The following is a 26,808-nucleotide window of genomic DNA, read 5'->3' as shown; positions in this document are numbered from 1 at the left end:
AGCTCACCTCAGCCTCCTCCCTCAACTCCATCTTGCTTCCCTTCTCCCTCTTTAGCAAATGTCTTCTGAAAGACTAGTACACTGATCAACCCCTTGAACCGCCTCCTCTCCTTCTCTTTCCCTCCTTCCAAAAACAGCGTCCATCTCTTCCTCTTCTTCCCTCCTCTCTTCTCTTCCTCTCTCCTCCTCCTCCCTTCCCTTCCCTTCCCTTCCCTCCCTTTCCCGGGTCGTTCGAAGCCGCTTCGAATCCAGCAACCGGTCTTCGGACTGTCGTAGCTACGTGATCGCGAGCGGTCAAAACGAAACCCTAAACCAACTCCTGTTAGAGACCTACTGACCGTCCTTTCTTTCGAGAATCGAGACGGCAGAGGTTCGCTTCTTCATTTTATCTCCTGGCCTGCTCTTCAATAGAGGTCGTTCGGAGAGGTAGAGGATGCCACATTATCTTAGAGATTCGCTAGTCTTCTCCTATTCCATGATCTTCATCTTTGCAACTTTGTTCGTCGCGTGCAAGAAAAGGAGAGAGGGTCGAGAAACGAGAGAAGGGAAACAAGTCGAGCTCGTCCTCGACCTTCCTTCCCTCCCGACGACCATCCTCCTTCAAACCCTTCTTTCCTTTCCTCGCACCACTCTCTAGCATCAGTCCACCCTTCCCATCCCTCCTTGGCCTCAATTCCTTCAAACTAAAAACCTCGGAAAGCTCTCAGCATCTCTTCGAGCTCAAACTCGCCCCCTCCGAGCTCCTCCTTCCGCTCCTGCACCTTCGCTCTCTCCCTTTCCCTGCTCTCGCAATGAAGATCAACCTTCGTATCGCTACCCAAAAAACACCCTCGTCGCATGCTCCAGGATGAGCCTGGCCTTCCTTGAAATGGCGTCGGAAGCCTCTCTATCAGGACGTCGAAATCGTCGGCTGGCTCGACTATTTTGTGTCTCTTGTCTTCCTCGCGGTATGCATCTCTTCACACCATGAACGAGAGGAAGTCGAGAGAAAGCATCGTCGATGGTGGCGACCGACAAGAAGGTAGAAACGTCGGTTCGAGGGAAAGAGTTGCAGCGAGTCGAGCGAGTAGCGTGGAGTCGAGTCGAGGTCGAAGGTGGGCGTCGGGAGGAGTGAGAAACAAGCCGATCATGCCCTTCCTTCCTTTCGAGGTTCGAAAATAGGGTTACCTGGAGCTAAGAAGAGAAAATAAAAAGAAGGTCAGGTCAAGTCCTGGACCAAGCTTCGACCACCGCCGCTCGTGCCAGGAACGAGAGGACTGTTCCAGCGATCCCTTCTAGTTCTTATCCCTGATCGAATCTGAAACTCTTCGAGAGGAAGAGAGGACTCAGTGAAAGTTCTGCGTTTACCTGAAGAAGATGGAGAGAAGAAGGGGACACTGTTTGTTTGTTTGCTGAGAGTGGGAGCGTTGGAACGACGCGTCTCGTCTCCCGCTCCCGCTCTCCCTTCTCTTCTCTCTCTCTCTCTCTCGCGAGCCGACCTCTCCTTCCTCACTATTCTAGCTGGAACGTCGAGATTTTCAAGACAGTGTGAGCATCTTGACCTTCAGCCTTCTGTCCTTCATCTCAACTCACTCTCTCAAACCAAACCAAAACCAACCTCGACGCGTCCCGTCCCTGAGTCTCTCTCTCTCTCTCTCCCGCCCCCAACCAACAACAAACCAAGAAAAGAAAAAACTTCGTTAAGAAGGCAAATCGAAACACCCAAGCCCCTAACCGTACCCCACCCCTTCCCATCTCCTCAGCATCCGAAAGAAACCCACATAGTACTTAAAAGAAGGAATACTCGATAGTCTAATCGAAACCGAAAAGGAGAAGGAACGAAACACACGCAGAACCCCAGATCATCAACTTCCAACAACACCCACCCAAGCCCTCTTCGGGTCCTTCTCAGATTTTTTTTTACTCCCCTCCCCTCCCCTCTCTCTCGTTCTCTCCAAGAGAGACAGACCCGAGCACTTTTTTTTAGACCTCGACCTTCGCGACCTTCTCCGTCACCTCCTCGACGTCCTCGTCCTCGTCCTCCTCCCCTCCCTCGACCTCCAACGCAGCGAACGAAGGAGCCGCGGCGAAGGACTTCTTCTCCACCACGGGAGCTCCGAGGGTGACGTTGGCCTTCTTGGGGGACGTGACGACCTCCTCCGCAACGACCTTCTTCTCCTCTCCTTCTCCTTCTCCTCCAACGACGACGGTAGGAGCCTCAACTCCAGCTCCAGCGGGAGGAGGCGAAGTAGGCTTGTTGTTGTTGTTGTTGTTGTTGTTTCCTCGTCGATCTCCTCCTCCCACAGGAGGCGCCCTAACGAACGTCTTGGCCTTCAACTCCCTCGCCTCCTTCTCCTTCTGCCTCCTCTCCTTGCTCTCGGCTTCCTGCTTCGCAATCTTCTCCTCGACCTCCTTCTCCCTCGCGGCGTTGTCGACGGCTCGAGCGGCTCCGAAGGGAGAGGGTTTGTGCGTGGTGGTGGCTAGGGAAGCGGTGTTGGAGAGCGCTGGCGAAGGAGGGGTGGAGGCGGAAGGGGAGGTAGGGTTCGAAGGGGCAGGGGTGGGGACGCCTCCGGTTCCGGTGGAGGAGGTCGTTCGAGGAAGGAGGGTGAGAGGTCGTCGGGAGGCGGGTTGAGGGGAGGAGGTGGCGGAGGGGATGGCTACGAGCGAGAAGAAACGACGAAAGGAGAGGAAAGGTCAGCTCGAAATGAAGGAAGAGAGTCGAGCTCACAAGAAGCGAAACAAAGAGAGAAGAGACTCACGAGATCGCTCAGCGCTGCTTCCAGGTCCACTGGATCCCTTCCTCATGTTGGACCTCCAGTCAGAAGGAGACTCGTCGGCGGGAGCTCCCGAGGGAGGGAAGGGAGATCCTCCTCGAGACTGGAACTCGTGCGAGCCTCGTCGGGACGAAGGAGCGGATCGCTCGACGGTAGGGACGAATCGACCTCCTCGAGTCCACTGAGATCGATGAAATACACGAGGAACAAGTCAGCTTTCTGCTCGTCCTACGCAAAAGAAGGAGCAGAGCAAACTCGAACTCACCTGATCCTCCGTATCGGCGGGAGACATAGGTCCCTCAGCAGCAGGTCGGAATCCACCCGGAGCTCCCAATCCAGCCCTCTGGTGAGGAGGAGCCTCTCGCTCCACAGGACCCGTAGCCACAGGCTTGTTGCTCCTCCACTGACTAGCAGCCTCAGCCGCGGCTCCGCTCTCGCTCACGAACCCACCCGTTCGAGGAGGTCCTCCTCCAGGGGTTCGAACGGGCTCGACAGAGGGTACGAACTTGGATCCTCGGGCGGCTCCCCAGTCTCGCTCGGCTTCCGGGACGGAGGGAGAGTTGTTGTACGAGGACTGACGAGGGCCGTTGGCGGAGGAGGATTCGACGGGAGGGAGGGGTCCTTCTCGTCGCCAGGACGACTTTTCCTCAGCGGCGGCGGCGGAGGCGGAGTAGGCGTCTCGGGATCCTCCGAGTCGGGAGCCAGCTCCTTTGGCTGTGGAGAGAGAAGAGGAAAGAGTGAGGTTAGCGAGAGAGAAGGAGGGGAAGGGAGACGGAGAGGAGAGGTGGTGAGAGGCGGGGAGGGCGAGAGGGAGAGAAGGACGAACGAGGTTCAGCTACGGAGACTCGGACGGCTCGGCCAGCGAGTTGCTGAGGAGGAGGAAGAGAAAGAGATGATGATCAGCTCAAGTTCGTGAGCTCTGAAAGCTTTGAAGAAGGAAGAAGGGAGAAAGAGAAAGAGCTCACCTCGCCGCTTCGACCCAGACCCTCCTTCAGCATGTCCAAGGTTCCGAACTCGACGTAACCGAAACCCTTGGGCTTTCCCTCCATATCGTTGATGATCTTGACCGACACGAGCTGTTCACGACCACAAAACCAAACAAGGTCAGCGAACAAGGTGGAGACGAAGGAAGGAGAGAAGAGCACGGACCTTGAGACCAGTGAAGAAGCTCGAGACCTCTCCTTCTCCGACGTCGAACGCAAGGTTTCCAACGAAAGCGGTCCAGGGAGCCTGGGTAGGGAGAGGAAGCTCTTCTCGAGGAGGTCCACCTATCGAGGAAAAAAAGAAAGGGTCAAAAGAGTCAGGGAGATGAGAAGGTGGAGCTAACGGAGAGGTGACGTTCCGTTGAGCTTCCTTTCTCCTTCCTTTTTCCGAGCTCGTTCCTTCGATGAAGAGAAGAGGTTACTCACTGAAGTCTCCTCGGTTGGGTCGGGACATGAAGTCACCGTCCTCTCCACGTTCTCCATCGGCTCGGGGAGCGGCTGTATAGGAGGAAAGAGAGAAGGGAGGAAGGAACAAAGGTCAGAACGAGAGAGAGGTTGAGGAGAAGAGAAGGAAAGAAGAGCTCGACAGAGAGAAGAAACGTACGAGCAGAAGGAAGAGAATCCATCTCGTCGGCCCACGATCCGAGATCTGTAGATGCGCGCGTGGTAAGAGGTCAGGATATAGAGCGACGGAGGAGGAGGAGAAGCGAAGAGAGGGAGTGGAACTGACTGTCGTCCATGAGGAAGTCGGTCAACGCGATCTTCTGGGATTTCTTCTTGGGAGCTGGGGGTTGAAAATGGTAGGGTTAGAACCGGGAGAAGGAGGAGCCTCGAATGGAGTATCGAACGTACCCATTTTGTATAGTTTGAGGAAGGGAGAAGGTGTTGGTTGAGGGGGAGAGAAAGACGAGGGCCGTCTTTTTTCATTTCTCTTCGAAGTGGCTTGCCATGGTTTCTTTGAGCTCTCAACCATCACACACGAAAATCTATACATCGAACTCCAATCTATACATCTCTCCCTCCCCTTCCACCCCTCCTCCTCAACTCAGCTTCAACCACTCGCTTGGAAACCCTCCCCTCTCGAACGATGCGATCCTCCCTCTCCCTCTCCCGTTTCGTGCCTACCCTGCTCAACTCTCGCGTTCAATCGGATCTGTCGCAATCCCTCATCACCGCCATCCCAGGAAAGATCCATCGTCACAAACCCGCCTCCCTCCCTGCTCCTTCTCCTTACCTCTTCCCTCAAACGGTCGTTCTCGCGGACGGTTCATCCTTCACGGTCATGTCGACCTCGCCTCGTTCGACGTACAAGCTCACGAGGGACATGTCCAACCATCCTACCTGGTTCCCCAACCGAGCAACCTCGAGAGATCTCAGAGACGAGTTTGGAAGGATCGGCAAGTTCAAGGAGCAGTACGCCAACGTCGCTACCAGAGGAAGGAGGGCACCCGGAGGAGCGGTCAGGAAGGTCGACAAGGAGGAGGAGGAAGAGGAGGAGGAGGATGCGTTCGCCGGTGGGTTGGAGGATTGGATGAGTGAAGGAGCAGAGGAGATGGTGGAGAGGGTTAGACCCGTGGTGGTGAGGGCGGTCGTTGCGGGGAAGGGGAAGGGCAAGAAGTAGAGAAAAACGTCAGGAAAGGTCAGTCTTCTTTTCCTCCCTTCCTTCCGTTTGAGCTCGCTCTTCCTTCTCGAGCTCACCCTTTTTCCCTTTGCTTCCTTCTTCTTACCAGATCTAGATCATATGATATACAAATCACATTCGATCTTTGAACAACACATACACGCTGAGAGAGATCGTACAAGTACAGTCGAAACTACGAGGCGAGAGGAGCAGGCAGAGAAGGGAGAAGGGGTCGAGCTGAACGAGAACGAAGGAGACGAGCTAATTCTACGGACAGCTTACAGAGGAACACAAGAATAAAACGAGATATGAAACCTACACCGATACGGATCCATCAACAGGGAATCGAAACCATCAACAAGCCTACATCGCCTTCGACGAAGCAGAAGGGGAAGCAAGCTTCCTCCTCAACTTTCGCTCCCAAGATCTGGACTCTTCACTGGCCGCCCAACCGAAACCAAACCCAAATCAACGTCAGCTCTTCTATCCTCACCTCAAACTCCCGCTCCACTCAAAATCCACCTGGAAACAACAATCACCTCCCTTCCTTCATCCCTCCCTCCTCCTTCAACCCACCCAATCCCGAACCCGCCCTCCCTTCCCTTCTTTCCCTTCTTACCTCTCCTCCTCTTCAACAAAGAAGACTCTCAGCCGACTTGATCCTCCAAACTTCCCTCTTCCCGTTCTTGCCTCCTCGACCGGAGACGGAGACCGAAACGACGCGTTTGTTGGACGAAACCGGGGACGGGAGCGTGAGGGTGAGCGTGAGGGCGGTGGGCTTGTCGGGGAGGAGAGTCATTCTGCGGGGAACCGAAAGAATTCTGAAAGATAGGGGTGGCTTTGCGGTTGATCGAGACCACGAGAAACGAGAAATGCTGAGCTCGAGAAATGATTCGGAAGGAGACTGAAAGGGAAATCAACTCGAGTGCGACATATGAAGTGTCTGGGCGAGGAATGGGAGGGCACGATCATGGTTGAGACTGAGAGGAAGAAGGAACAGAGAGGAGAAAGAGGGGGTCATGAGGGGAAGGGAGGGAAAGGGAGAGCGGGAGGAGGAATGCGAAGTCGACGCGTCCAGATTTGCGCGAGCTATTTCGAGTGAAGATCAGTATCCGTGCTACCAGAACATGTATTGGTAGCCGTGCGAAGAACTCTACATCCGAAGAAGTGGAGGGTCAGCCCCACTCAAGCTCAGACCTCGAAGGAAGAGAAGCTCAAGCTCCGGGACGCGTCCTTTCCTCCCTCCCGCAAGTCCGAGTTCTGTTCGGCTTCAGCACTCCCCCAAAGCAGGATTCGTCTCGAGAGAGAGTCATACGAATCAGTTACCTCCTCCAGTCGAGCAAGAGAAAAGAACGCTATCGTCCAAGGAGGAAACGTGCGAGCGAGAGAGAGAAAAACAAGCAGACTTCCCCTCGTTCCTCCGCGGCTGCTCCCAAACGCCTCTCACTTTAGAACCATCGTCCTGTCCCTCGGACTGCCGGCTCTATTCAGTTGACTGGGCGCCATCTTCCATAGGCTTCTTATCCCCGGAAGGTGGGTTTCAAAGCTCCTCGTTGTGCCCTCGTATTTCTTCCAACCCCCATCACCCCCTCCCTCTTCCATCCCTAACCATGCGTCTCGTCCTCCTCATTTCTGCTCTGCTCTTCGCTCTCTTCTACCAACCTGCGAGCGCAACACCTGGAGCTCTTTCCTACAAGGCCAACCTCCCTCGAGCTCCCAAATTCGACGCATCTCCCATCAATCTCGTTCAGGAGCAGCAGTCGACGCCAAAAGAGATTCTGCGAACAGGTGGACCTTCTCGGTGAGTTTTCTCTCCCTCCTCTCTTTCTTTCTGCGGCTCGGAAAATATCTTACTGACCATGGTGCGGCTTCTCTTGATTCCTTATAGACGCTCGTAAAGGAGAAACTCATCTCGAGGCGAGGCGATTGGAGGAGGAGGAGGAGGAGGGAGAGCGGGAGGGGAGATAGAGCTGGCTGAGCTCGCTGCTTTTTCTAGACCAGATTCTCGTTCCGTTGGAAGGTTTTTTCATTCTCACGTTAGATTTCGTTCGATTGCTTTCTCAGTTGTATCCTCTACTATGTAACCGTAACGCCTGTTCTTCCAACCCGACCGGAGCTGAGGAGAGAAAAAAGAGAGTACACAGAGGTTGCCCTCGGCCCAATGCGTCGCGTCCCGCGCTCTTCCCTTCCTCTGAAGGACTTCCACCACCTTCTTGTTATCTTTCTAACCAGGATATCCTTCTCTAACAATGAATCAAATAGCGTAAATACCGACCACGCGAGTCCAACTTCGGTTCTAGGCCCTGAAACGTTCCTTTTGCGACCCTTGGAAGGTCAACAAAAGGTCAAAGAGATGGAGGGTCGCCTTCGACCTCCTCTCTTGCAGCCTCTCTTTTTTTTGCCCGTCTTCTTCTTCCGTCTCAGCCACAGTCGTTGATCGTGTTCGGACCGATGCACCAAAGAGCGTTCTATCGGGACGAAGAGGCGTCGGTAGAAAGCTATCGAGAACGGCGACGTTCGATGGAAGAAGGGAAGAAGTGAGCGCTACTATATCGCCTCTCGTTTCTGAGAGTGAACTGTCTGACGGTGTAAGAGATGTTCTCCTCGTCCGCCGAAAGCTTCGCAGAACTGAAGAGGAGATGACTGCCATGGGGGCTGAAAGCAAGGAGGAGAGAAGGAGCGCGACCGGACGGCGGGAAGGTCGGTTTGCGGGCTCGAGAGACTGATTTTGCTGAGAATGAAAGGAGAACCAGAGGAAGACGTGAGCGCTTTTTCTTTTAACTGTCTAAAGTAGAGGCGACTGGGGTAGAAGCAAACAGAATCCTCGTCGTCGCCTTCTGTCGACGCGTCGTTCGAACTTGACTCGGTAAAACGAGCCCGTCCTCCCGCTCTCGCTTCTCTCCACCACCTCCTGCAGCAATAGGAGGTATGCATTAAAGAAGAAGAAAAATGACTACGAACAAAGGACGAACTCCTGGTCCCCAACAAAAGAAAAGAAGGGCCAAACGAAAGAAGGAGAAAGAGAGTCGCGTCTTCATCGTCGAACGAACCAACAAAGAGAAGGGAAAAGACCGAAAAGAAAGAAGTGAAAGGAACGTCTACAAAGAGAGTGATAAGCGAGAATTAACGCTCAGTCGACATCTGAGCCAGGTAGTCCGACAGCTGCAAGGGGAAACAAAAACGAAGACGAAGATGAACGAGGTCAGCACGTCGTCCCCTTCTTTTCGATGCGCATCTCGCTCCTCCCACCCCCTCACCCATCTCGAAATCAAGAACTCACCTTCATAGCCCCAGCCCTTATACTCTCCCCGACGTTCTGCACATCCGGATTGCTCAACACCCTCCCGACGACATCCCTCGCGGCCTTCTCCAACCCTTCCAGTCCCTCCCCACCTCCGATCCCATCCTCGTAAGCCTGCTGCTGTTGGTCCTCCTCGTCCCGTCCAAAGTACTGGTTCGACGAGATGGCGGACGCGCCTGAGAACTGCTGGAGACGGGATTGAGCTTCGGTGGAGGCGGCGGGGTCGTAGGATCCTCGTCCGAAGTACTGGTCGGAGGAGATACCTGAGAGGGCAAGAAGGAAAAAAAGATGAGAGAGAGTTAGTTGGTGGAGAGGTGAGGAAAGGAAAGGAGAGAGATGGCGAAGGAAGGAGGGAGGAGAAGGGAGAGTTGAACGAACCTTTCTGGGCAGAGAACTTGTCTCGAGCGTACGTTCGCTCGTCGGCTGCTGGTCCTCGGCTGCTTCTGTAGTGTCGAAGCGAAGTTGAAGGTCAGCTACATTCCTCATCAACGAAGAAGCAAAGGAAAGACTCACCCGTTCGAAGGAGCCTTGACGACAGGAGCCGCGAACGTCTGTCCGAAACCCAACCTCGGCACCACAGGCTTATCCACCGCTCCACCAGTACCCAAAGCTCCTCCATTCCTCGACCCAGCTCCATTCTTGCCTCCAGCAGCTCGATCAGCAGCAATCTTCTTGGCCTCCTCCTCCTTCCTCTTCTTCTCCTCGTCCTCCTCCTTCTTCCTGTCGTAACCCAACTTGGTGATCCTCTCCTCCTCCTCCTTCGCCTTCCTCTCGGCCTCCTCGAAGTTGATCGAAAGACCAGCCTTCTTGGCTCCTAGTTTGGACGCTCCGAGCTTGGAGACTTTTTGACCTGGACGAGCGGCGGTGAGAGGGACGGAGGTTGAGCTCGAGGAAGGGGAGGTGGTGGTGTTGTTGTTGGATCGGAGGGAAGCGGAGGAGGTTGTACGAGGTGCTGGGGTAGGAGTGGGACCTGAAGGTCGCGTGGGAGCAGCTGAGGTGGTGGTGGTGGAAGAGGAGGAAGGGTTGGTAGTAGGAGGTTTGGCGATGGGAGCGGCGACGGCCTTGGGTTTGGAGGAGGAGTCGAAGGAGGCGAAGAAGTCTTCTTCTGGGGCTGCTGAGGCGGAGGAAGCGGGGGCGACGTTGGTGACTCCCTCGATGAAGAGATTGTTGGGGAATCTGAGGGAGGAAGAGAAGAGAGGTCAGCTTGAAGCGATCAACTCGACGAGCTTCGATCAGTCGAGTAGACGAAGGAAGGGAGGGAAGAGCTCGCTTTCCCTTCGTCCCTCCCTTCGCTACTCGCATCCTCGAGGACTCTTTTCTCTCGGACCTCGAGACGAGCAAGAGGGTACTGACCTCTTAGCGTCCTCGTCCTTCCTTCTCTCGAGCTCCTCCTTCCAAAGACCCGCGACCCTCGAGGTGTACTTCTGCTTTCCGTCCTGAAGGTTGAGGAGGTTGGAACCTCCGTTCTTGGTGAAGAACTCGGTAGCAGCGGCGTTTCCTCCGAGCTTCATTCCTCGAAGCTGAGTGATGGTCCAAGAGTCGAGGTTGGTAGACCTGGGAGGAGGGGAGGAAAGGGAGGAAGAGGGAAGGGAGGAAGCGGAGGAGGACGAGGAGGGGGAACGGAGGACGCGACGAAGGGGACAAGATAAGAGTCAGTGAGTGATTCGAAGAGACGAGAGTGGGTGTATGCATGGATAGAGAGTCTGAGATGCCGAGAAGTAAAGAGGATGGCTGTAGGAAGCTGTCGAGCTTCGACGGGAGGAGGAAGGAGGACTTGACGATGCGCTGGCTCGGGGAAGGGGTTTGCTCCTCACAGCCTCAATCCTAGCACATCCTCCAAACCAGCATGTGCAAAGGATAGCGAGGACCTTGGAACCAGTCTCCAACGAGCCTGTATATGCACAGAGAAGGGGGAAGAGAAGGAGGAAGGGATGGACTCACCGAACGAAAGTGATGTGAACTCCCATGTTTCGATGGACAGCCGAGCAGTCGAGGCAGAGGTACACACTGAACGTGACACTGGACCAGGTAGGGTTCTTGGCTTGACAGTCGAAGCATGTCTAGAACAGAAACGAAACGCAAAGAGAGTCAGCAACGAAGGGAGGAAAGGAAGGAAGGGACGGAGGGAGGCGTTCCCTCCCTTCGCGAAGGAGCTCACCTTGTTGGCCCTCTGTGATTTTAGGTGAGCGAAGATGGCCGCTGTCTCCTGTTTGGAAAGAGTAACAGACATGGGTGGGGGAGGGGGAGGAGAGAAGGAAGGTGTTGAAGGTCAACTCGAAAGCCTCGCCCTCCTTTCCTAATCGCAAAGAAAAACACGGTCCCCTCCTAGACTTTCTGATGCGAAATGCCGAGAAAAGAAAGATCACGCTCGGCTCTAGACTCTGATGAAAACCAGCTGCCCTTGACTCCCCAAAAATACCAGCAAAACCACCTCCAAAACGGTCGCCAAGGACCGTCCCTCCGTCGACTCGACGCCCTCCTCACGCTCCTTCCTCCCAAACCGCCATCAGCCTCCCAACCCACCCACCTCTCTTTCTGTTCCAACAATGGCTCCCTCCGCTCTCGATACTCTCGCCCGTGCTCAGAAGAAGGCTTCCTCTTCCTCTGGCTGGTTCTCGTCCAACACGTCCAAGTTCGAGGAAGCGGCGGATCTGGTGCGTCATCCTCCCTTCCTCCTCTATACATCTCTGCTTCTTTCCCGAGCTCGGAAGTGATTCTAGGAGGATACTGACTCGAAATGGGTCGGTTGGTTTCCAGTTCCAACAAGCTGGAAACGCTTTCAAGCTCGAGAAGAGCTGGGACTCGAGTGGAAGGGCTTTTGATCAGTCAGTCCGTTCCCTCGCTTCTTGTCCCTCTGCTTTCACTCTTTTCAAGCTCGGTCGGCTCGGATCAGGGCGACGAGGACCTTCAAGTTCCCCCTTTGGAGGTTTATACGCTTCTGAGAAGGGAGGGAGAGGCCCTGGGAAGGAAGGAAGGCAACCGACCTCGAACCCTCCCCTTCCTTCGCGACCTCGGGCGGTGTTGCTTCCCTCGTCGTGGAAGTTCAGGCTTCTCCGAGACCTCTTTTACATCTCGAGGAAGATGAGAAGCTCATCATTTAGACCTCCTTGCGAGCCTGCTCGTCCGAGTCCTCGATATCGAGCGAAGCTAAACACGTTGGTCGTTCGAACGAGCCGACCTCAACAACCTTCGTCGCTTTCCTTCCTTGTCTCATCCTTGCTGACCTCTTTCCTTCTTCTTTCGCATCTCTAGGGAAGCCGACTGCCGTCTTCAAGCTAACGAGAAGGACGATGCTATCAACGCTTACTGGAACGCTTCGAAATCGTTCGTTCCCCTCTCCTCTCACTCCTCCTTCCTTCCCTCCTCACCTCTACAACTTCAGCACGCACTCTTCCTCGACTATCACGAAGCTCGAGCTCAGTCGCTAATCCCGTCTCTCCTTTTTCGTTTGTCTGGTATCTGCTCTGGATCCTGCAGCTACAAGAAATCCACCTCCCTCACCTCCCTTCCCGACGCCGTCAACTCGCTCACCCACGCCATTACCCTCCTCACCCAGCTCGGTCGGTTCCGTCAAGCCGCTGATCGTCAGAAGGAAGTCGGGACCATCCTCAAGGAGACGGATCTGCCGGCAGCCAGGGACGCGATGGAGAAGGCTGGAGAGTGGTACAGCATGGAGGATGCGAACGCGTGAGTTTCTTCTTTCGAGCTCACTTTCCTTCCTTTCTCCCTCAGTCGAACTTGCTTTCGTCTTGTTTCGAGAATTCTGAGCTGATCTTCTGTTGTTGTTGTGTCGTTTTTAATTTGCTGATTGCAGCACCGCCAACGCCATCCTGAAAGAAGCAGCCGACCTGTCTGGATCGCTAGGAGATTACAAGCGAGCCATCGATACCTACAACTCGGTCGCCGACTGGAGTCTGACGAGTGCACTGACAAAGTACAGTGTGAAGGAGATTTGGTTGAAGGCTGGACTTTGGTGAGTCGTTCGTTTTTCCTTCTCGGTGTTGTTTTTCAAGGAACGAGGACCTCAGGTCGAGTTCCGTCGAGCTTCGCTGACTAGTTTCCGCTGCGTTCCTTTTGCGCCCGTGTAGTGCTCTGGCGAAGGAAGATGTTGTTCTGGCCAAGAACCTGTTGGAGAAGTGGGGCCAGCAGGGTGAGTCTTTTCCTCCGTCGCGTCTCGCCTTTCCCTCCCTTTCCTCCTCTCTCTGACCATCTCCTTTCCCCACTCCCTCCTCTCTCTCTCTGCTCGCTCCACTCGCCCACAGACGTTACCTTCCCCTCCACCCGAGAAGCTCGTTTCCTCACCTCCATCACCAACGCCGTCAACGACGGAGACGTCGAGGCCTTCACGGCTCACGTCGTTGAGTACGATCAGGTCACCAAGCTCGACAACTGGAAGACCGACATCTTGCTTAGGATCAAGAAGTTCATTGGGGAGTCGGACAGCTTGGCTTAGTCGTTGTGTTCGGTTTAGATCTATCCTCCTTTGCCTCTGCTTCTCGATCTTTTGTTCTTGCTTTCCCTCATCTTTCGTGCGTGTCAGGCTCCTTATGTGTTCGCCGTTTCGCGAGCTCTCTTTGCTCTTCTTGCTGTTACGATGAACGAAACTACGCTTCACTCCCTGTGTCTATATTTCTGTTTCTGAAACGAAGAAGAGGGCGAGGCGGAGGCGGACGCGTTCCTTTTTCGTCCCTCCTTTCGAACGAACGTGACGATGAAAAGAGAACAGGTGGGTGTGTAGATAATTGAAACGTCTCTCGTACAACATATTGCAAAAAACACTGACCAGCCAGAGCAGAAGACGAGAAGAAAACGAAGCGATGCAAAAGAGAAGGGACGAAGAGAGGGAAAGAGGGGAAGAGACAAAGGAGGGAGAGATCTAGATCTACTTTCGTTTCTGCCTTCCACCGTGACTCTCTTTGTATCGAGCTTTGGCGGCCATGATCTGTCGGAGAAGGAACACAGAGAGAGGGTGGTCAGCTTCGAGACGAGAGGAAAGAGAAAGGCAGGACGCGTCCGAGCTCACCGTCTTGTACATCGCACCACCTCGTCCAGCTCCTCCTCCGTGCCTGATCACCGTCTTCTGCTTCTCCTTCGTGAAGATGATCACCCTCCCCGAGTTTCCAGCCCTCCCAACCCTTCCAGCTCGATGAATGAAGTCCACCGCGTTCCTAGGCTCGTCGCAAAGCATCGCCGTCGAGATCTTGGGCGAGAAGTCCATTCCTCTCGAGAGCATTCCCGTCGTTACCAGCACCCTCGGCTTGGGTCCTTCTTCGACGAACTTGACGGGCGGAGTAGCGGGAGGAGGGTTGAGCTTCTCCTTCAGGAACTGAGTAGGGGAGATGATGAAGTCCGAGATGTGCCTGTTGGATCCTCGACCTCGAAGTTGACTGTCTCCCGTCATGACGACGTTGGTGATTCCGTGCTCCTCGAGGTACTCTCCCAGGAACTCGGCTTTGATGTTCTTGTTGATGAAGACGATGACCTGAGAGTCGAGTTTCCCGTTACGAGCATCCTCGACGAAGGAACGTCGAAGTTCGAGGAGAACGTCGGCTTTCCAGTTTCCTCCCGACCAGGTGACTTTGGAGACGGCGAGGTTATGAGGGAGTCGATGGAGGTTGGGAGTGATGAGACGAGTGGTTTCGGGATGGTGCTTTTGGATGTAGTTGGCGAGGGTCTCGGGGATGGTAGCGGTGGCGAGGATGAGGTGAGGAGGTTTGACTCGTTTGAAAAGAGGGTTAAGGACAGGTTCGGTGTGGTCGATGAAGTCGGGGTCTGGAGAAGAGGGCGAAAAAGAGAAACGAAGAAGAGAGGGAAAGGGTCAGTCGACGAGAACAGGAGAAATCGAACGGAGGAAACGGGAAGGAACGACGCGTCGAGGAAGAAAGGAGCGACTCACTCAGAACGATATCAGCCTCGTCGATAGCGATCCACTCGACCTTGTCGAGTCCCATGAAGACCTTCTTCGCCTCCGCAGGAGGAACCGACCTCCTTCCCTTCAGCACGGGCTTATCCCAAGACGGCCTCTTCGTCGGATCCATCCCTCTCTCGACCAACCCTTCGTCCTCCAACCTCTTCCTCTCATCCAAGTTCTCCGCCCACGTCAACCTCCTATCCGGCACCCAAGGATCCTTCTTGCCCTCCACCCCAAACGACCGATCCGTCATCAACTTGGCTGCTCTCGCCTCCTTCTTGATCACCTCGATCTGATGCTCCGAAGCCAACTTCTCCCTCCTCTCCTCCATGTTCTCATCCCTGAACCCCGAGAGTCCCATCATCTCTCGAACCCTTCCAATCGTCCCAACGACGACGTCCGTTCCAGGGTGGAAAGCGTACGATCCTCGATCCTGACCGGTCCCTGATCCAGCTGAGAGACAGGTGATTCGAAGCTTGACGTTGTGGGAGAGGACCTTGATGGCTTGAGCGATCTGACGAGCGAGTTCGTGGGTGGGAGCGAGGATGAGAGCTCGAGGTTGGAGGATAGGACCGTCGCGAGGAGGAGGGGGAGGAGATCGAAGTTTCCTGGGTCCGAGATCTGGGTCCGACGACGGTCGAGCTCCGAAGGGCATGGCCTCGAGGAAGTCGGGTTCGACGTCACGCTTTTTGATCCAAGGAGAAGGGATGTGCTGACCTGCTGGTTCGGACGCCTTGAGGGCTTCGATGATGGGGAGAGCGTACGCGACCGTCTTCCCTGATCCTGTCTCGGCGGCGAGAAGCGTCTTCGATCCCAGCTTCATCCCTCGTGGAGTTTCCGACGGGTTCTCGACGAACTTTCGATGCTGCTGAGTCATTCGACCTTTGGTTCCTCCTCGAGCTGGCTCGACTCGCATGGGAGCGTCGAAGAAGTGACCGAGGGTGAGACGTTGGATGGGAGTTGGACGGAAGAGACGATTCTGGGCTGGTTGTGAATCGTCCTGGTTGCCGTCGGTCGTGAGGTACTGCCGCAGAGAGGAGAGGAGACCGTCTCGAATAGGAGGGGAGGTGAAGGCTTGGGGGAGATGGGTGAGGGTAGGGTGGGAGGTGAATTTGGAAGCGGATTGGGGGGATCGAGTGAGGGGACTGGACTTGAAGACGAAGTCGCTCGTGTCGATCTTCTTTTTGGGAGTTCCTGTTTGAAGTCCTTGAGCTGAGTTGACGACGGCTTTGGGTTTAGGATTCCGAGGAGGAGTAGAGACGGCTCCTGAAGATCCCATAACGAGGGTGTTGGCCATGGCGATCCCTGTTCGTTTCTTCTCTACTTTGGTAGCGTCTCGCTTCTCGTAGAACTCTGGATGAACGAATTTCCTGCCCTCGTAACCTCCAGCCAGACGTTGACGAGATGGAAGGGATTTCACTGTGTGAGAGGAAAAGGGGAGGGACACAGAGAACCAAGGAGAAAGAGGGAGGAGAGGAAGGAAGGAGACGAAAAGGTCAGCTCTGCTCTTAGTTCAAACGGCGTCTCTGCTCCCTATAGTACCCCACAAGTGTTCGACTACTATTCAGGAAGCCTCCGAATACATGCGAGACCTCCGTAGCAATCTCGAACAGCTAGGAACCGGGGTGTGGGTGCTTCCTGGAAGCTGAGAAGCTGTCGAGCTCTCCTTCCTCCTCTCCTTCCTTTCCTCCACCGGTCTTCCAGCTCTCCAGCCTCAAGCAAGACCTCCCGAGATCGAGAATGTGTGGAGATTAAACTCACGTCGAACGTTGTTCTTCCCCTTCATTCCCTGGATGACCTTGGCTGCTGTTGTCGTCTTGAATCTTGCTGGACGAGACGGCGAGGAGTGGAAACTGGCGACGGAGAGAAGGGAAGGTTGCTGGGAACGACTGCTGCTGCTGCCGAGCCTCGAGCCCAACGAGGATATCGGCCGAGGGAGCATGGCGAGAACAGGAATGAGTGGGAGAGAGAGAAAGTGGGTCCTAAGAGGTTGTTGGGGTTGAGGAGAAGGGAAGGGGAGGACGAGGTCTTCGGACTCTCGAGATTTTAGCGAGAGCTCATTTCAGTCGCGCGTGTCTTTTCTCTTCTTCCCCCCAACGACGACGAAGGAAGATGAGTGGAGGATATAATCCAGCCATCAAGAAGAAGTTCGTATCTCCTTTCATCTCCCAGAACCCTTCCACACCCTCCTCCTCGTCCTCCAACACCAAGGGAACCCCAGCAAACAAGCGCAAGCTCGAAGGTCCAGCTCCTCCTCAACCTCACGCTGGTCCATCGAGACCCTCAGCCGTCAAGAAGGAAGTCCTATCGGGAGCTGTCAGATCTTACAACACCACTCCACTCATCAAGAGGAACGTCTTCTATGGCGTAGCTCAGGCAGCGGAGGAAGCAGGGCAGGGAGGAGACGTCGTCGACGAGTATTGGTGAGCTCGACCTTTGTCTTCCTCCTCCTCCTCCACCCGAGTTTTTCTGACCTTTCTTTGGCTTCTGAAGGATGGTTCAATGGTGAGATCAGACAATGTGTATCCTGAGGTGTAAGGGACCAGCTCTCTGACTCTTGATCTGCTTCGCTCGTCCATAGGAGGAAGCCACAACAGAAGAAGGTGAGGTCGCGTCCTTCCTTCCCTCCCTCCCCTCCACCTCTCCTCCTTCTCGACGCTGATCTAGCTCTTCTTCCTCCTTTTCGATCAACAGCACAAGGTCAGAATCTTCCTTGATATCTCATCTTTCGACCGACCGTCTCTCTGACATCAATCTTCTCGTCTTTCTCGCAGACATGGGACGGAGACGCCATCCTGACCATTCGAGGAGCGAAGTGTTTCTTGAAGGATACCGACGGAAAGGAGTTCGTTGCATCTCTGATTTCCTCTTGATCTCGTCTTGGTACTGACCTTCGCCTCTTCTCATTCCAGCATCGCTCAAGGGAGGTTCTCAGCTGGAAGCGTCAAGTCGGGAGACGAGCTCAAGGTGGGAGGGAAGGAGATCGAGATCGATTGTCCGATCGAGCCCAAAGAGTGAGGTCTCTCCTCCTTCATCCCTGTAATTCCTTATAAATCTCTTCATCTGACCTCGATGCTGACTACTCGTCGTCTTTCTCTACTTCCCATCTCCTAGCTATCTCTCAGGTCCGTAGCATACATCCGTCTCCTTCTTCTCCTCGTCGTCGACGCGTCTCGACCTGACTCGGCCTCTTCCCTCCTTGCCTCCTTGCCTCTAGGTGCCTGCTTCGGAGGAAACGTCCCAGCTTCTGCTTCCAAACCACTCATGGCCACTTCAGCTCCTCGCATTCCAATCAACAACTTCAAACCCATGATCCCATCGAGACCCGTCGCCTACGCTCCCAAACCTCCCGAAGTTCAGTTCCAACCCCCACCAGAACCCTACTACGCCGACCCAGAACCACCCAGACGAGTCAAACCCGAACCTACCTCCTCTCCTCCGCTTCCTCCTCCTCAACGCAAGCTCAAACCTCCACCTCCTCCCGTCGACTTGGACGCGTTCGACGAAGACGACTTCCCAGCAGAGGAGGAGCAGCAGCAGCAGCAGCCAGAAGCAGGACCCTCAGCTCCGGCTCCTGCGAAGTTCAAGCCGATGGTCCCTTCGTTCGCTAGAGCTCAGAGTAGCGGGAAGGGTGCGGAGGAGTCGCCGTTGAAGAGAGCGAAGACGGTACCCACGACGCTGCCGAGGTGAGTCTGAGGAGGAGACGAGAGAGACGCGCCGTCAGAGAGGAGGCTGATCCCATTTTTTCGACTCTTTTCTGATTTTGCTCAGGTTCGATCCCAAGAGGTTAGGAGCGGTGGTGATGAAGCGACCTTCGAAGGATCATCAATCAAAGTTCAATCCCAAGTCAGCCCTCCCACTCTGTCCCTCTCCTTCTTCACGCTCTTCACTGACGTCTCTTCCGTTTCTCTCACCACGCAGGAACTACGATCTAGTCGACGTCGTCATCGATCCAATCCTGTCCGACAAGATGCGACCTCATCAGAAGGAGGGAGTCAAGGCTCGTCTTCTTCCTTTCCTTGTCGAGGCGCCTCTTCGACGTGTCTGAGCTGACTTCGCTCCCTCTTATTCGACCTCTCAGTTCATGTACGAGTGTGTCATGGCTCTTCGAAAGGTTGAAGGGACTGGTGCGATCCTCGCCGACGAAATGTTCGTCCTTCCTTCGATCTTCGTGTCGTCGCCTTCGTTTATACCTTGCTCACTCACTCCTTCTTCGTTTCTTCCACCTCGCAGGGGACTCGGAAAGACTCTTCAAACCATCGCTCTAATCTGGACTCTTCTCAAACAGTCGCCATACGTCGGACCTCATCACCAGAGCGTGTACGTTTCCTTCTCGTTCTCGACCTTCGTCGCGTCGCTCGAGAACTGACTGAAGATCCTGTCTCTTCGTTGCAGCATCGGCAAAGCTCTCATTGTCTGTCCCGTCAGTTTAACCACCAACTGGAAGAAGGAGTTCAACAAGTGGTTCGTCTGATTCGCCTCTTTCGATTTCCCTTCAACCTCGCTGAACGCGTCTCCTTTCCTTTCCCCTTCCTCCAGGCTTGGACGAGATACGATTGTGAGTTCCCCGTCACTTTCCTCTTCTTCTCGAACCTAAGCTGATTTGAACTTTCTTTCTCGCTCTCCATTCTCAGGGAATCATGGTGGGAGACGGAAACAAGGACCAGATCAAACAGTTCACCACTTCTCGCCGACATCAAGTGCTGATCATCGGTTACGAGAAGGTGAGCTCTCGTGTTCTCGACCTTACTATCCGCAAGAACTGAGCTAATTTTCCTTGCGTTCCTCTCAGCTTCGAACTGTGATCGGAGAGCTCAAGAGCTGCGTTCCTCAGATCGGGTTGATCGTTTGCGACGAAGGTGAGTTCAACTCGTTGTTTCGACGCCTTCTCCGCTCTCCAAACCGAGCTGACCCTCTCTTCGCTCTATAAGGTCATCGTCTAAAGTCCAAGGATGCCAAGACGAGCAAGATGTTTGACGTTCTGAGCACGAAGAAGAGTGAATCGAGTTTCTCTTCCTTCCTCCTCGTCTCGTCGCTGACTTTTCGTTTTTTTTTTGCTCTGTGCCGTTTCAGGGATTATCCTGTCGGGAACGCCTCTCCAGAACGATCTCGGAGAGTTCTGGGCTATGGTGAGCCTCATCCGTTCGGTCCGTCGCGTTCTTTCTCTCGCTAAACTTTCCCTTCTCCTTTTCCTCCTAGGTCAACTTCATCAACCCCGGGATCCTCGACGCCTACTCTACCTTCACCAAGATCTACGAGAAGCCCATCGTTCGTCCATCTTTTCCATCTCCCTCCATCTTTCTCGAGCCGACCTCTCTTGTCCCATCGTCTCTTCGCCTCACAGATTCGATCTCGAGATCCTCAGTGCTCGAAAGGGGAGCTCGAACTCGGTCAAGCTCGAGGTGCGAAGCTCTCAGAGATCGGAACCCAGTTCATCCTTCGACGAACGGCCGACATCCTCAGCAAGTTTCTGCCTCCAAAACGTGAGTCCGTCCCTCTTCACTTCCGACTCGAGACTCGACCTGATGAGACGTTCTCCTCTTGCTTCGTTTTAACCAGACGAATACGTCGTATTCGTTGCTCCTACGACCTTGCAGCTGGATATCTTCGCCAAGCTTCTTCATCCTTCGACGCTGAACTCATTGACGTGAGTTCCCGATCTTTGTCGGCGACGAGAACGAAGGAAAACTGACGCGTCGATCCCTCTTTCTCAGTCCTCAATCCCTCATGATGAGTGAATCCACGTCCTCCTAATTTTCTTCTGAGCGTAGCTGACTTTGTTCCTCGTTCTCCAGTCGACCTCTGCAGGAAGATCTGCAACAGCCCATTCGTTCGTCCCGTCCGTTTCAACCTTTCCTTGAGTCGGACTAACACCCCTTCCTTCGCTTACAGCTCTTCCGAAAGAACCCTGAGAACGTGAGTGACTCTTTCATAGCATCGTTGTCTTCTTCCTCGTTGACCAACGCTCTTGTTTCACCAGAAATCCGAGGACCTGCCGCCAATCGTCGCTGCTCGAGCTCTCCTTCCCGACGATCTCATCGCAGGGGACATGTCTTGCAGTGGTTCGTCTCCCTCTCGCCGAAATTCTACGGACAGTCTACTGAACTTTTTCTCGTTGGTTTACTTGTGTCACAGGCAAGATGATTGCGGTCGCGAATCTCCTTCGAGTGATCAGGACGACGACGCAGGAGAAGGTCGTTCTCGTCTCGAACTTCACCTCGGTTCGTCCTTTTCCTTCTACAGATTCCCTTCTTCAGCCCCATCTGATCTTCTTCGATCGTTCCGCAGACTCTGGACATCCTCGAAGCTCACTGCAAGGACGAGAAGTACCGATACGAACGGCTCGATGGGTGAGCTCACTCTAGTTCTGTTTCGACTCAAACCGGCACTGACCATCTCCCTCTCGAAACCCACAGGAAAACTCCTCAAGCGAAACGACAAGAGATGGTCGATCGGTTCAACGGAACTCCACAGGCTGCAAAGTTCATCTTCTTGCTCAGTTCGAAGAGCGGTGGAGCTGGATTGAACTTGATCGGAGCTTCAAGGTGAGTCGCGTCGTCTCTTGCAATGCTCGAACGCTTGAACTGATCTTGTTTGCTTCTTTGGCAGACTCATCATGTTCGACTCGGATTGGAACCCGTCGACGGACGCTCAAGCCATGGCTCGAATCCATCGAGACGGTCAGAAGAGGAAGGTGTTCATTTATCGATTCATCAGCGAGTTTTCCTCTTCTCCCCGAAACTTCAAAGCATAAAAAATCTTCGGCTGACGTCTCTGTTTACTTATCCCAGCTACCGGAACCATCGACGAATCGATCTTGCAGCGACAGATCACGAAGCTGGGCTTGTCGAGTTCGGTCATGGTTCGTTCTTCTCTTCCTTCGCTTTCTCCTCTAAATCTCACTCACTCTTCCCCTCTTTTCAATCAGAACCACGATCCTGATTCCGAGACAGGACCCACGAGTAATAGCTTCACTCCCGAGGAGCTTGTGAGGCTTCCTTCTTCCCTCGTCGCGTCTTGAACCTCGAGCTAAACCCGTCCTTCGTCCTTTCTCTAGCGAAACCTCTTCACCATGCGAACCTCGACCGGATGCTACACCCATGATGTGAGCTCCCCCTCTCCACATTTTTTTTCAACCGAAGACCGAGGCGTCTCTGACCTTCCTCTTCCCTCTCTCGCAGCTCCTCGGTTGCGACTGCCTCTTCGAAGACCTCGACGAATCCCTCGACGACGACGCTCCCAAACCAGGCTTCCCCAAATCCGCCCTCGTCGACCTCTCGGACGACTCCTCAGAGAACGAAACCTCCTACATCACCTCAGCTTCCAACGTTCGAACTGAGAACCCTGCCAAGAAGGCAAGGAAGGTGAGTCTCGTTGTCTTCTCTCTCTCTTCCCTCCTCTCTTCCCTTTTCGCCTCTCTGACCTCTCGCTTTTGTTTTTTCGTCTCAGGCCGCCAAACTCAAAGCCAACAAGCTCGCCGCTCTCAAAGAGTTCACCCACGTCGACTGTCTCGACGGAGGCCTCACCAACATGGTCAAGGACGACATCCTCAAAGCCATCGTTCGAAGAGCCTCCAGGAAGAAGACGAAACCCTCCGAGTCGTCCAGCACAGTCGCTTCCTCGCCGCCGCCACGGGGACCTCCTCCTTCCCAGATGCCTGGAAAGACGAAGAAGATCGTCGAGGACTCGGACGATTCGGACGAGTACGAGAGCGTCATCAATTCCGACGAGGAAGGAGGAGAAGACGAGTCGTCGACGAAGGATCAACTCGACGAGGAGGAGGACGCGTCGGACGAACCCCTTGCACTCGCACCGCCAGCGAAGAGGAAGTCCATCCTCGATCGACTCGACTTTGAGGACATCTTCTCATCGAAGGAGGACGGACGTCGGGATGAAGACGCTATGGACGTGGACGACGAGGCTTTGAACGAGGACGACGACGACGTGGAGGAGGAGGAAGGTGGGAAGAAGAAGAAGAGCAGTGCTCAGGAGGAGTTTGGAGGGACAGATTTGAGGAAGTTGGCGGAGGCCGGTCAGGGTGGGAGGGTTTGCTTTTTGTTCGAGAGGGTGGCGGAGGTGATGGTGGAGCCTTGACACTTTTTAGGTTTTGGTGCGACGCGTTCGGGGTCTCGGTTTCTCTCGTTCTTTTGCATTTCTTCGGTTTCTCTTTTGCAATCCAGTGTTTCGTTCTTTAAGCATCCAAAAAAACTGGCATTCTTCCTCCTCCTCAGCTACGATCATCAAGGACGGCTTCGTCTCTCCAGCCCACTCGTTCGTTTCGCCGCCGCCTCTCCCTTCTTTCTCTCTCCCTCCCTCCTTCAAAGAAGAGAACGATTCACATTACTAGGAAAGAGGAAGAGAAGCTATATGCTGCTATGATAAAGGTACGATACATGTGCGAGAAACGAGACGAACGCGATGCGGATGGGTTGAGAGGCTAGGTAGGAGAGGAACGAGACGAAGAGGCGGCGAAAGCAAAAAAAAAGAAGAAGAACAAATCGAATCGACGTAAGAAAGAAAAAAAAATGCAGAGAAAGGAAGCATGATGGGGGAGCGAATCTATAACGAGCAAGCAAAGCAATCAAGAGCCGCAGACTAGACTAACCGCTCCTCCCCCGATCCCGATTCAAAAAGTTGAACCTGCTGCTGCTGGCTCCTCCCTCTCCCTCCCCTGCTGCTCCCGTTCCCGTCCCCGTTCCAGCTCCAGCTCCACTCCCTCTCGCATGCCCCATCCTCGTCGTCCCACCACTCCCACTTGGTCCAGATCGATCCCAATCGTTCAACGGCGCGTCGGTCGGTCTCGCCGGAAGTGGTCTCGACGACCCCACGGCGGGGTTGAAAGCGTTGCGGTTTTGAGAGTGGGTGGGAGGGAGAGGGAGAGGACCTGCTGGTAGCGGGGAGGCCATGGTTGTGGAGGAGGTGGAGGAGGAAGGAGGGAGGGTTGAGGGTCCTGTTCTTCGAGGTGAAGACGAGGAGGCGGGGAGGTGGGAGGGGTTGGTTCGGTGTTGGTGCTGGGGTGACTGTTGATGTGCAGAGGAAGAAGGTTGGGATGCGGCTGCTGCGGGAGGACCGGATTGGAACCACGGTTGACCTTGGAGGAGATGGTGAGGAGCGGGAGCTGCGATGTCGTTGCTGTTGCCGTGAGGAGGGAGAGGAGGAGCGAGGAGGTGGATGGGTTGTTGCTGCTGCTGTTGTTGTTGAGAAGGAGGAGCGATGGAAGCCGTCTGATCCGTGATAGGTTCGTCTCCGTCGAACGAGATGGAAACGGCCGACGACGAAGGACTCGAAGGAGCTCGATCCGCCGAAGTGTTGTCGCAAAGGGTGGCGAGGAACCTTCGAAGGTCGTGGACGCCGCTTCCCGAGTAGACGCAGAAGGCTTGTCGTTGATGAGGGTTGAAATCCTGCTCAAATCAAACAAACGAACAAAAAAGGAAAAGCGAAGGTCAAGCTTTGGCGAGAGAGAGAGAGAGAGAGAGAGATGGGGAGGAGAACGAGACGACGCGACGAACCTTCGGCGGCTGCCTACAAAACTTCTGCAGATCCGGTCTCCTGAACGCAGGGACTCCCGTCAAACTGAGATGAGTCAACTTCCCGAGTCGTTGGAGCAGGTAGTGAACCGCGTCGATGGAGATGTTCTCGCAGTAGGAGAGGTGGATCCGTTCGAGGGAGGAGGGTCGTTCGACGAGAGCGTGGATGGCGTTGTCGGTGAGGTTGGTGACCTGTAAAACGGAGCGAAACGAAGTCAGCTTCTGGTCCAGTGAGATGAAGGGGGAGGTAGAGATGAGAGGACTGACTCGAACGAGACCGATCCGACGAAGCTTGGGAAGTTGAGAGAGCTCGAAGACGCTCATGTCGGTGAGTTGAGGGCAGCCTGAGGAAGACGAAAGTTCGTTGGAATCAGCCAGCTGTTCGAGCATCGAAACGAAGAAAAGAAGAGTAGACTCACAAGCCAAATCGATATACCTCAACCTCGTACAAGTCCTAGCCAATCTCGCAACAGCTCCGTCGGTGATCCTTCGAAACCCAAACCAAAACCCGACGCGTCAGTTTCGTCTCTCTTCCTTCCCTCCCCTTCCCTCCTCCCACCTACTCAAACTGAAAACTCACCTAGCAACATGCCCCATATGCAACTGATGCAACGACCTCCCAAACCTACAGATACTCGCCAAACTCTCGTCCGTCAACCCCGTACACTTCGCCAGCACCAAACTCCTGATCTTGGGCGCGTTGGAAACGATCGCTTCGACGGCTTGATCCGTCAGCTGGGAGCAGGACGTCAGGTCGAGGATCCGAAGATGGTCGAACTGCCGCATCCAGTTGGGAGGCGGGTGGAGGATCTTGCTCGCCGACGACGCGTTGAAGTTGTTCGACGAGCGGTGGAGGGTAGGTTCAGGAGAAGGAGCGTTGGAGTGTAGAGGTGTATGGTAAGGTGTCGAAGAGTTGGAGGAGTTGGTTGACGACGACGTAGGAGGAGGAGGGAGAGCGAGGGTTGTGACCGGGTGGGATTGAGTTGCGGTAGGGAAGAGGAACGGGAACCCTGTGTCGGTGAGGAGGGAGCACGACGAGAGACGAAGTTCTCGGAGGTGGGAGGAGTAGAGCCAGAGTTCTCTGGAGGCGATGGAGGTGATTTGAGGGACGTCGACGAGGTCTACTTCGAGGAGGAGAGGACAGGAGCGAGCGAGAGCGACGATGGAGGCGTCGGTGATGAGGTCGCATTTGACGAGTTTGATCTGTAAAAGGAACGAAGGAAGATTAAGGTGAGCTTGTGGACTCGATGAACGAAAAAGAGCAAGAACGAGAACGAAGGAAGACGAGCTCAAAAACTCACCCTCCTCAACAACCTACATCCCTCCGCCACGCTCACCACCCCTTCATCCGTCACCAACCTACACCCGCTCAGATTCAACCCTTGCAACCTCGGACACCCTCTCGCCAAGCTCCCCACCGTCCTATCCGTCACGAGCTTCACATTCGTCAGATCCAACGCGACCAGCTCAGGCATGTTGCCGTCTCCGAGCACGGCCGCGAGGACGGCGTCCGAGAGTTTCGAGCATCCTTGGAGGGTGAGCCGTTCGAGGCGAGAGCAGGTTCGAAGGCGGAAGAAGGAGTGGTCCGACATGGATTCGGAGATGTTTCCTAGGTTGAGACGACGGATGAAGGTGGCGTAGGGGAAGGTTCGGAGGGGAGGTGGGAGGGAGGAGGGAGAGGAGGAGGACGAGAGGAGGGTGGAAGGGTCGTCGATGAGGAAGGTTGGGTAGTCCCAGGGGAGGGAACGGTTGTTCGTGGTTGAGGAGCGGGAACCTGAGCGGGGAAGAGTTGAGGTGGAGAGGGATTGTTGTTGTTGCTGTAGTTGTTGACTCGAACCCTCGTTGAGACTGCTCTCTCCCATCGACGAGTTCCCTCCTCCTCCTCCTCCCAACGGCGAATTCGTGCTACTCCTCTCTCCACTCCCGTTCCCTTCGAGCAGCAGCATCCTAGCCTTGTGAGCTCCGATAGTCTCGTCCTGTACTGGAATGGGATCTATGACGTTGAGGAGTCGGTAGAGGGTGTTTACTCGTTGGAAGATGGGTTTGTGCCAGAGGATCTCGACGCCGATTTGACACCACGAGTGGGAGACCAAGAGGCAGGATTTCAGGTCCGAAGTGGAGGAGAGGAGTTTGATGATCTGGAGGGCAAGAAATAGAGGGAGAAGGAGGGAAGGAGGGAAGGAGGAGGCGAGCTCGAGGTCAGTTCAGTCAGCGATGGCGTTGTCCTCCTTTCCCTTCCTCTCTCGCCGTCTCCTTCTTTGTAGATATTCCCACCCAAGAAATGAGAAATGAGAGTATATGCGCTTTGAAGAACTCACGCATATCCAAATCTCATACGGCAACTTGTCTCCACCCACACCGACCGACACCTCTTCCCCTCTCCCTTCCCTCTCCTTCGCCTTCCACTGCCCTCCTCCTCTCCACTCCGCTCGTCCTCCTCCTCTCCCTTGAAAGCTCGTTTCCGCAAAGATCGCATCGTCGAAATCCTCAGGACCAGAGCCGTCCGAAACAGACGTGGACGAAGGCGAAGCGGGAGCGAGAGCGCAAGGAGGAAGGTCCACCAGGTCAGAGAGGAGAGGGTTCAGGAGAGGGAACAAGGAGGACATGGATGGCCCAGTCAGGCGAAGGAAGAGAGAGAGAGAGGGAGAGAGGGAGAGAAAAAGGGGGTTGGGCGGGGGAGGAGGAGAAGGGTGGTGATGGTTGGAGGGCAGA

At 54.7% G+C, this 26,808-nt stretch overlaps 8 protein-coding genes across 8 annotated transcripts; 4 read left to right on the top strand and 4 right to left on the bottom strand.

Annotated features, from left to right (window-relative positions):
- Window positions 1-1,962: 1,962 nt before the first annotated feature.
- Window positions 1,963-4,592, bottom strand: TIF3 (Tif3p; the record flags this gene model as incomplete). The annotated part of the gene is made up of 10 exons (XM_076638017.1): window positions 1,963-2,636; window positions 2,739-2,934; window positions 3,019-3,467; window positions 3,580-3,622; window positions 3,719-3,829; window positions 3,903-4,021; window positions 4,163-4,234; window positions 4,341-4,385; window positions 4,467-4,520; window positions 4,589-4,592. 10 exons carry the CDS (start codon window positions 4,590-4,592, stop codon window positions 1,963-1,965), a joined length of 1,767 nt encoding a protein of 588 aa, XP_076500236.1.
- Window positions 4,593-4,702: 110 nt separating this feature from the next.
- Window positions 4,703-5,499, top strand: BDY24DRAFT_376521 (uncharacterized protein). The gene is made up of 2 exons (XM_076638671.1): window positions 4,703-5,375; window positions 5,467-5,499. The coding sequence occupies exon 1, from the start codon at window positions 4,824-4,826 to the stop codon at window positions 5,355-5,357; it is 534 nt and encodes a 177-aa protein (XP_076500235.1). The 5' UTR covers window positions 4,703-4,823; the 3' UTR covers window positions 5,358-5,375; window positions 5,467-5,499.
- A 17-nt stretch (window positions 5,500-5,516) lies between these two features.
- On the top strand, window positions 5,517-6,387 carry BDY24DRAFT_157537 (uncharacterized protein). The gene has a single exon (XM_076636163.1). It carries the CDS (start codon window positions 5,666-5,668, stop codon window positions 6,263-6,265), a length of 600 nt encoding a protein of 199 aa, XP_076500234.1. The 5' UTR covers window positions 5,517-5,665; the 3' UTR covers window positions 6,266-6,387.
- A 2,093-nt stretch (window positions 6,388-8,480) lies between these two features.
- Window positions 8,481-10,888, bottom strand: GLO3 (ADP-ribosylation factor GTPase-activating protein; the record flags this gene model as incomplete). Its single annotated transcript, XM_076642978.1, has 7 exons — window positions 8,481-8,519; window positions 8,638-8,921; window positions 9,037-9,101; window positions 9,172-9,834; window positions 10,012-10,212; window positions 10,600-10,718; window positions 10,817-10,888. The coding sequence occupies 7 exons, from the start codon at window positions 10,886-10,888 to the stop codon at window positions 8,481-8,483; spliced, it is 1,443 nt and encodes a 480-aa protein (XP_076500233.1).
- A 180-nt stretch (window positions 10,889-11,068) lies between these two features.
- SEC17 (alpha-soluble NSF attachment protein SEC17) lies at window positions 11,069-13,424 on the top strand. The gene is made up of 7 exons (XM_076636161.1): window positions 11,069-11,312; window positions 11,416-11,483; window positions 11,911-11,982; window positions 12,136-12,345; window positions 12,473-12,631; window positions 12,747-12,808; window positions 12,921-13,424. Exons 1-7 carry the CDS (start codon window positions 11,205-11,207, stop codon window positions 13,109-13,111), a joined length of 870 nt encoding a protein of 289 aa, XP_076500232.1. The 5' UTR covers window positions 11,069-11,204; the 3' UTR covers window positions 13,112-13,424.
- Window position 13,425: 1 nt separating this feature from the next.
- BDY24DRAFT_157310 (P-loop containing nucleoside triphosphate hydrolase protein) lies at window positions 13,426-16,074 on the bottom strand. The gene is made up of 3 exons (XM_076636162.1): window positions 14,555-16,074; window positions 13,682-14,430; window positions 13,426-13,600 (listed from the first exon to the last, which is right to left on the bottom strand). The coding sequence occupies exons 1-3, from the start codon at window positions 15,864-15,866 to the stop codon at window positions 13,541-13,543; spliced, it is 2,121 nt and encodes a 706-aa protein (XP_076500231.1). The 5' UTR covers window positions 15,867-16,074; the 3' UTR covers window positions 13,426-13,540.
- Window positions 16,075-16,681: 607 nt separating this feature from the next.
- Window positions 16,682-22,663, top strand: BDY24DRAFT_411830 (SNF2 family N-terminal domain-containing protein; the record flags this gene model as incomplete). The annotated part of the gene is made up of 34 exons (XM_076642977.1): window positions 16,682-16,992; window positions 17,063-17,074; window positions 17,151-17,172; window positions 17,264-17,269; window positions 17,344-17,414; window positions 17,482-17,583; window positions 17,684-17,694; window positions 17,787-18,255; window positions 18,341-18,415; window positions 18,491-18,563; window positions 18,651-18,718; window positions 18,803-18,889; window positions 18,965-19,033; window positions 19,109-19,127; window positions 19,204-19,293; window positions 19,362-19,428; window positions 19,501-19,566; window positions 19,643-19,698; window positions 19,769-19,837; window positions 19,914-20,052; window positions 20,129-20,216; window positions 20,284-20,303; window positions 20,365-20,399; window positions 20,462-20,485; window positions 20,550-20,631; window positions 20,705-20,790; window positions 20,858-20,919; window positions 20,986-21,114; window positions 21,179-21,249; window positions 21,361-21,431; window positions 21,498-21,557; window positions 21,627-21,674; window positions 21,751-21,933; window positions 22,019-22,663. The coding sequence occupies 34 exons, from the start codon at window positions 16,682-16,684 to the stop codon at window positions 22,661-22,663; spliced, it is 3,486 nt and encodes a 1,161-aa protein (XP_076500230.1).
- A 1,023-nt stretch (window positions 22,664-23,686) lies between these two features.
- On the bottom strand, window positions 23,687-26,790 carry BDY24DRAFT_376505 (uncharacterized protein). The gene is made up of 6 exons (XM_076638670.1): window positions 26,415-26,790; window positions 25,398-26,234; window positions 24,677-25,299; window positions 24,493-24,583; window positions 24,062-24,288; window positions 23,687-24,017 (listed from the first exon to the last, which is right to left on the bottom strand). The coding sequence occupies exons 1-6, from the start codon at window positions 26,700-26,702 to the stop codon at window positions 23,975-23,977; spliced, it is 2,109 nt and encodes a 702-aa protein (XP_076500229.1). The 5' UTR covers window positions 26,703-26,790; the 3' UTR covers window positions 23,687-23,974.
- Window positions 26,791-26,808: the final 18 nt, after the last annotated feature.

Source organism: Mrakia frigida (genome assembly GCF_051309035.1).
Source record: "Mrakia frigida strain ATCC 22029 unplaced genomic scaffold BDY24scaffold_3, whole genome shotgun sequence".
Taxonomy (NCBI): Eukaryota; Fungi; Basidiomycota; class Tremellomycetes; order Cystofilobasidiales; family Mrakiaceae; genus Mrakia; species Mrakia frigida.
This window is presented reverse-complemented; position numbering and strand designations above follow the sequence as displayed.

Coding starts and splice junctions, on each gene's coding strand:
- BDY24DRAFT_376521 (XM_076638671.1), top strand. CDS start 4,824: ATGCGATCCTCCCTCTCCCTCTCCCGTTTCGTGCCTACCCTGCTCAAC.
- BDY24DRAFT_157537 (XM_076636163.1), top strand. CDS start 5,666: ATGAAACCTACACCGATACGGATCCATCAACAGGGAATCGAAACCATC.
- SEC17 (XM_076636161.1), top strand. CDS start 11,205: ATGGCTCCCTCCGCTCTCGATACTCTCGCCCGTGCTCAGAAGAAGGCT. Junction 11,313..11,415: donor TCGAGGAAGCGGCGGATCTG/GTGCGTCATCCT, acceptor GTTGGTTTCCAG/TTCCAACAAGCTGGAAACGC. Junction 11,484..11,910: donor AGTGGAAGGGCTTTTGATCA/GTCAGTCCGTTC, acceptor TCGCATCTCTAG/GGAAGCCGACTGCCGTCTTC.
- BDY24DRAFT_157310 (XM_076636162.1), bottom strand. CDS start 15,866: ATGGCCAACACCCTCGTTATGGGATCTTCAGGAGCCGTCTCTACTCCT. Junction 14,431..14,554: donor CGAGGCTGATATCGTTCTGA/GTGAGTCGCTCC, acceptor CCTCTTCTCCAG/ACCCCGACTTCATCGACCAC. Junction 13,601..13,681: donor GTGGTGCGATGTACAAGACG/GTGAGCTCGGAC, acceptor CTTCTCCGACAG/ATCATGGCCGCCAAAGCTCG.
- BDY24DRAFT_376505 (XM_076638670.1), bottom strand. CDS start 26,702: ATGTCCTCCTTGTTCCCTCTCCTGAACCCTCTCCTCTCTGACCTGGTG. Junction 26,235..26,414: donor CGTATGAGATTTGGATATGC/GTGAGTTCTTCA, acceptor CTTGCCCTCCAG/ATCATCAAACTCCTCTCCTC. Junction 24,018..24,061: donor AAGGTTCGTCGCGTCGTCTC/GTTCTCCTCCCC, acceptor CTCTCGCCAAAG/CTTGACCTTCGCTTTTCCTT.